This window comes from Oncorhynchus tshawytscha, linkage group LG20, assembly GCF_018296145.1.
Source record: "Oncorhynchus tshawytscha isolate Ot180627B linkage group LG20, Otsh_v2.0, whole genome shotgun sequence".
In the NCBI taxonomy this organism is placed as follows: Eukaryota; Metazoa; Chordata; class Actinopteri; order Salmoniformes; family Salmonidae; genus Oncorhynchus; species Oncorhynchus tshawytscha.
The window spans coordinates 9,973,269-9,979,268 of NC_056448.1; the positions used below are offsets into that span (position 1 = coordinate 9,973,269).

General features: G+C 42.4%; 1 protein-coding gene across 12 annotated transcripts in view; it reads left to right on the plus strand.

Annotated features, from left to right (window-relative positions):
* LOC112219571 (SH3 domain-binding protein 2) overlaps nucleotides 1–5,431 on the plus strand; it is a 30,211-nt gene extending 24,780 nt beyond the window's left edge. For 7 of the 12 annotated variants that reach the window (XM_042302164.1, XM_024380924.2, XM_024380920.2 and 4 more), the window contains exons 8-13: nucleotides 1,610–2,252; nucleotides 2,379–2,499; nucleotides 2,753–2,808; nucleotides 3,010–3,085; nucleotides 3,203–3,262; nucleotides 4,604–5,431. In XM_042302164.1, coding sequence (XP_042158098.1) covers nucleotides 1,610–2,252; nucleotides 2,379–2,499; nucleotides 2,753–2,808; nucleotides 3,010–3,085; nucleotides 3,203–3,262; nucleotides 4,604–4,741 — 1,094 coding nt within the window. In that variant the 3' untranslated portion in view covers nucleotides 4,742–5,431. The remainder of the gene's footprint in view (nucleotides 1–1,609; nucleotides 2,253–2,378; nucleotides 2,500–2,752; nucleotides 2,809–3,009; nucleotides 3,086–3,202; nucleotides 3,263–4,603) is intronic. The other 5 variants (XM_042302166.1, XM_042302167.1, XM_042302165.1 and 2 more) reach the window with 5 other exon arrangements.
* The last annotated feature ends 569 nt before the right edge of the window (nucleotides 5,432–6,000 follow it).

Below are 6,000 nucleotides of genomic sequence, written 5' to 3' on the forward strand. Positions count from 1 at the left end.
GTGTATATGTATACAGTGCATCCGGAAAGTATTCAGACCCCATGACTTTTTGCACATTTTGTTACGTTACAGCCTTACTCTAAAATTGATTAAATTGTTTTTTTTCCACTCATCAATCTACACCATATACCCCATAATGACAAAGTAAAAACAGTTTTTTATAAAACACAATAGCAAATGTATAAAAAGAAAACATTTAAATATGATATTTACATAAGTATTCTGACCCTTTACTCAGTACTTTGTTGAAGCACCTTTGGCAGCGATTACAGCCTCGAGTCTTCTTGGGTATGACGCTACAAGCTTGGCACACCGGTATTTGGGGTGTTTCTCCCATTATTCTCTGCAGATCCTCTCAAGCTCTGTCAGGGACACTCAAGGACATTCAGAGATTTGTCCTGAAGTCTGTCCTGCGTTTTCTTGGCTGTGTGCTTAGGGTCGTTATCCTGTTGGAAGATGAACCTTCACCCCAGTCTGAGGTCCTGAGCGCTCTGGAGCAGGTTTTCATCAAGGATCTCTGTACTTTGCTCTGTTCATCTTTCCCTCGATCCTGACTAGTCTCCCAGTCCCTGCCGCTTTCCTCCAGACTTGACGCTGGGCATTCAGGCCAAATAGTTCAATCATGGTTTCATCGGACCAGAGAATCTTGTTTCCCATGGTCTGACAGTCTTTAGGTGCCTTTTGACAAACTCCAAGCAGGCTGTCATGTGCATTTTATTGAGGAGTGGCTTCCGTCTGGCCACTCTACCATAAAGGCCTGATTGGTGGATTGCTGCAGAGATGGTTGTCCTTCTGGGAGGTTCTCCCATCTCCACAGATGAACTCTGTCAGAGTGACCATTGAGTTCTTGGTCACCTCCCTGACCAAGGCCCTTCTCCCTCTATTGCTTAGTTTGGCCGGGTGGCCAGCTCTAGGAAGAGTCTTGGTGGTTCCAAACTTCTTCCATTTAAGAATGATTGAGGCCACTGTGTTCTTGGGGACCTTCAACGCTACAGACATTCTTTGGTACCCTTCCCCAGATTTGTGCCTCCACACAATCCTGTCTCAGAGCTCTACGGACAATTCCTTTGACCTCATGGCTTGGTTGTTGCTCTGACTTGCACTGTCAACTGTGGGATCTTATATATACAGATGTGTGCCTTTCCAAATCATGTCCAAACAATTGAATTTACCACAGGTGGACTCCAGTCATGTTGTAGAAACATCTCAAGGATGATTGATGGAAACAGGATGCACCTGAGCTCAATTTCGAGTCTCATAGCAAAGGGTTTGTATACTTATGCAAATCATTTGATTTTTAATACATTTGCAAACATTTCGAAAAACCTGTTTTCACTTTGTCTTTATGAGGTATTGTGTGTAGATTGATGAGAATGTGTATTTATTTAATCCATTTTAGAAGAAGGCTGTATGTAACGAAACAAAAAATGGAAAAAGTCAAGGTCTCTGAATACTTTCCGAAGGCACTGTATCTATAGCTAAACGATAACTACCACTGAAACAACATTGTCTCTCAACTCTCAACAAAGTTGTCAACAATTTAGGAAGTCCATGTTTCCTACTGTTTCTTGTACCTATCACTGAATATCTTATTTTTTTACTGTTGAAGGAAGACTAACTGTTCCACCACCATCATACCATCCTCCTCCACTCCCATGCCAGTTTAGACAAGAATCAAAATCAGGATTCTGCAAAGGTCTCCCCCAACCTGCCCCTGTCCCTGTCCCCAACAGGACCCTCTCCAGCCCCCTTCCAAATAAAATGTCCCCGGTCTTACCTCGACCCAAGCTGGGTGAGATCGGCCACAACCAACATGGACACATGGACATCCCAAACAAGGACAGCCCAGAGAGAAGTGTGAGGGGCCCTAAGACCCCTCTTCCCACTCCCATTGCCAGCCTTCAGAAGCAGATGATGATGGGGAAGACGTCCATCTCCACCCTACCTGTGGGGGACCACAGAGACAAGAAGCCCCATGTTCCAGTGACCCTCAAGTCTCCCGCCACCCTGCCCATCTGCATCAACCTGGAAAGGCAAATGGGGCTGAATCCTAGACCACCTGGTTACCATGGCAACACACCCAGTCACATCCCAAGTGTTCGAAACTTCTGCCACAGCACTAGGTCAACACCAGATCTCCCACCACAGGCCTCGCCAGCACTGAACCACACGCCTGGACAGTACAAGCCACCCCTCCTAGCGAAATCTCCATGTCCGGCAACCATGCCTAAACAACCAAGAGGGTCAGCACAGTAAGTCTGCAAAGGCTTTACTTTTTGCTCTGAAAACTAGTTTGATTTCAAGGTTGTTATATTGTAATCATGCAAAAAAATATAGCACCGTTTAAGATGAAGGTTTAAACACCCACTTCTTCTCAGAAGATCCTCTCCAGATGGACAAAGCTTCCGAACCTCAGTGGACGAGGTGCCTGCCTCTTTAAGAAAGAACAGGGATCCATCCAAGGACATCGACGATGACTCTGATGAAGACTATGAGAATGTAAGTGGCCATATTCTCCATCAACTATCACTCTTGTTTACACAGGCTACTAGAGAAACACATCTGTTATGTTTTGTGTTTAGTTTAGTGTCTTAACTCGGTGGCGAGTGCATGCCCTTGTTTCACTGCAAATTCCATAATCTCATCGCACAATCTTGTTCCGTGTACTACAGATTAGTCTTGGCCTGCTGACACAATTCTAACCTCCTTTATGTCTGTTGTTGTTGTTTTTGACACATGTTTCTGACCTCAGGTTCAATTACCAGATTCTGTGTTTGTGGACATAACAGAAACAAGCAGTGTTGAAAAGTAAGACAATAAACAATTTCTGTATTGAACATTTGTTAAATCTTCCTTGTTCCTTTTTGTGTAACAGTCTTTAACGCCCACTAATGTTCGATCGGGGAATCTCTTTCTGACAATCATGTCTATGTTTTCTCTTGGAAGAAGAGCAGAGCACGTCTGAATGCAGTCTTACTAAAATACGTTATTATTGTGCTTTAATTGCAGGTTATTTATGGAAAGCTCCAGTTCACCGCAGGATGGTCTCTACTGCTTCAGGAACTCAGGATCAAAGACATCCAAGGTACAACATGTGCATGCTGTGATGTATAAAGGTCTAGGGATTCACCACACATCACACAATGACTATTAAAAAGAAACTGCTTTAGTAAATAATGTACATTTGTTCTCATTGAATCAGGTGCTGGTGGTGTGGGATGTGGATCTGTGCAAGGCCAGAAACTACAGGCTCTTTGAGGAGGTCAGAACCACTGTCTTTACTTTCTGTCTACCCTTGCCCGTAACTACACACGAGTACACAAAGGTCCGGTCATTTTTTATCATTTGAAAAAAAAAAAAAAGAAGATAATAAAAATATATACTTTGTACACAATAAAGAAAATCAATTACGGGTCAACATCGAAATATTGCCCCAGCGTTGATCAAAGCTCAGAACGTTGATCCAGGCTCGTTATGTTCGCCTGCATCCCCCTGGATTTGCCTCCCGGATAAACCTTCTTAGCAGCACATTCACCACTCTCTCAAATGGCCTGAGACGAGAAACTAACTACCCCAGATCAGAGTACCCTGAAGTAGGCAACTGAAGACCCTGCAGACAGCGTGTTTGCAAGATACCGAAAAAAAAACATGTTAAAACCATCCGCATTTTAAAAGCATCCCGCGACTCCTGACATGTCTACAAACATCCCCCAAACAAACAGAAAATGAATCTCAGAGAATGAGTGCACAACTGGTAAATAGTCGCTTATAGATGTCAGTCAATCAGGTGGCTAACTGCCGGCACACACTTCTATTGCAGTAACGTTGAAGGCTCTGGCTAGTATTACTTAGCCAGCTAGAAGGATGAATTATAAGAAGCTAACGTTAAACAGAGCCTACCTCAGCAGGAGCAAAAAATACGCTAGCCTACAAAGTTCTCATAATAACGTTGCTTTATAGAGAGTAGGCTACTGAGACAGACAGTGATGTGGCGCTTAGTGGTGAGGCTGAGGCAGTCTGCAATGTATGCAGGAGGAAGCAGAGGAGACGGAGAGAGAGGAGCAGAGAGGTTAGTACACTGGTTCCCAAACTTGGGGTCGGGCACCCATGTGGGGTCCCCTGAGACAATCGGTACTAATTTGATCAAACAAGTTAGGAACTTGAAAAGACATGTTTCAATATGAACATCTCCACATGGCCTATCTTCCCCATAGGCCAACATTAAAATGCTAACAGTTCAGTTCTAAAAATGTCTCTGATGCCACGTGTCAGTGTGAATCATTTCTCATATTTCCTCCCTTTCAGGGGAATAACATTACAGTGGCTAATAGGCTATGTGTTTGTAGATCGACTGAGGTGAATGAACCTACAGCAGCCAAGGTGATAATGGATGGGGTCCTTTTTGCTTGCTTTTGCTGTTCTCCAAATAGCATTTGCAAGTTTTTTAATTGTATAGAAATTAAGCAACCGGACCTCACTAAAACTCAAACCTTGGTTAAGGCTGTCTATCATGTCGATTGTCTGACTCAATCAATAATAAATGAATGATTCCAGTACCATATCTGTCTTGTTTGATGTGAATTTCAATGTGTTTATGGTTTAGGACTCCCGGGTGTTCCTGGAGTTTGAGATTACATTTTCCTCCCTGTCGGCCCTAGTGGAGCACTACTATAGCCACCCTCTACCCAATCACGACTCTCTGTGTCTGCAGCAGCCATATGGTTACATCATGCCCAGATGACCCTGTCCTGACTCTGCCTGAGGCCATTGCCTCATCCGCTCAAATGGACTCTCTCCTTTTGGGCATCTAATACGGTTCTGCAACTGTCATGAACTACAGTCAAAACCTGCTGTGGTAGAAACAAAATGACACTGCCCCCTGTAGGGCAAGTCAGATTGGTTCATATCTGTAACCAAGCCTGAGTATTTGTTGGAATGATTCTGATGAGCGTCATGGCATGGGATCTAGCCCTAAACAACGCTTGGGCAGAGGTGCAACAAGTGCACATGGTTGCAGTTGTGAAGAAAATATGGTATATGTGAGGAGAGGAGGACAATGAGCTCTATATACAGAACAAAGATGTATTATGTGAGGACTACTGCAGGACTAGTACTCTAAAGGTCTGTCATTACACTGGATAGCACTGTTGTAGTGTTGTTCAGAATACAAGCAAATGTGAAGATTTGTGGGTTCACTGCACATTAATGTTGGAATATTTAACACTGGTTTTGCATTACACATTGAGGACCAATTATGTGTAAATCACTTATTTATTCCATAAAGTTTATGAAATGTATCATATTATCTTCAGAAAAAAAGTTATATTTTAAAATGCTTAGATAATGATGACAGTATGCTATCAAACTGTCCACACATCCTATTGCACTGTACAGAACTGTCCATTTGTGATATGTAAATTAAATGCATTGTAAAAAATTATTTTGTAAAATTCTTTCTGATTATATTGTTTTTAAAAAATGTGTAACTGGATAACAGCAGAGGGCAGGTGACGATTCCATTAGGTGGCGCTGTTTGGTGCTGTGCCATGTAACTGGGGTGGCAGGTAGCCTAGTGGTTAGAGTGTTGGCCTAGTAACCAAAAGGTTGCCAGATCAAATCCCCAAGCTGACAAGGTAAAAAATAAATCATTCTGCCTCTGAACAAGGCAGTTAACCCACTGTTCCTAGGCAGTCATTGAAAATCAGATTTACATAGACCCTACTGTCAACTAGTTTTTTTTTTAATTATGAAAAAATAGTTTGGGTATGATTTATGTTGAGTCACAGACAATAATAAACAGCCACATAATTACAAGTATACTTTGTTCAGTAGAAAGTATTTAAGGTGAAATCATAGCTCCTATCACTTTACCCTTACCTACATGTACATATTACCTCAATTACCTCGAATAACCTGTACCCCTGCACATTGACTTGGTACCGGTACCCCCTGTATATAGCCTCGTTATTGTTATTTTATTGTAGCTCTTTTATTTTTTAA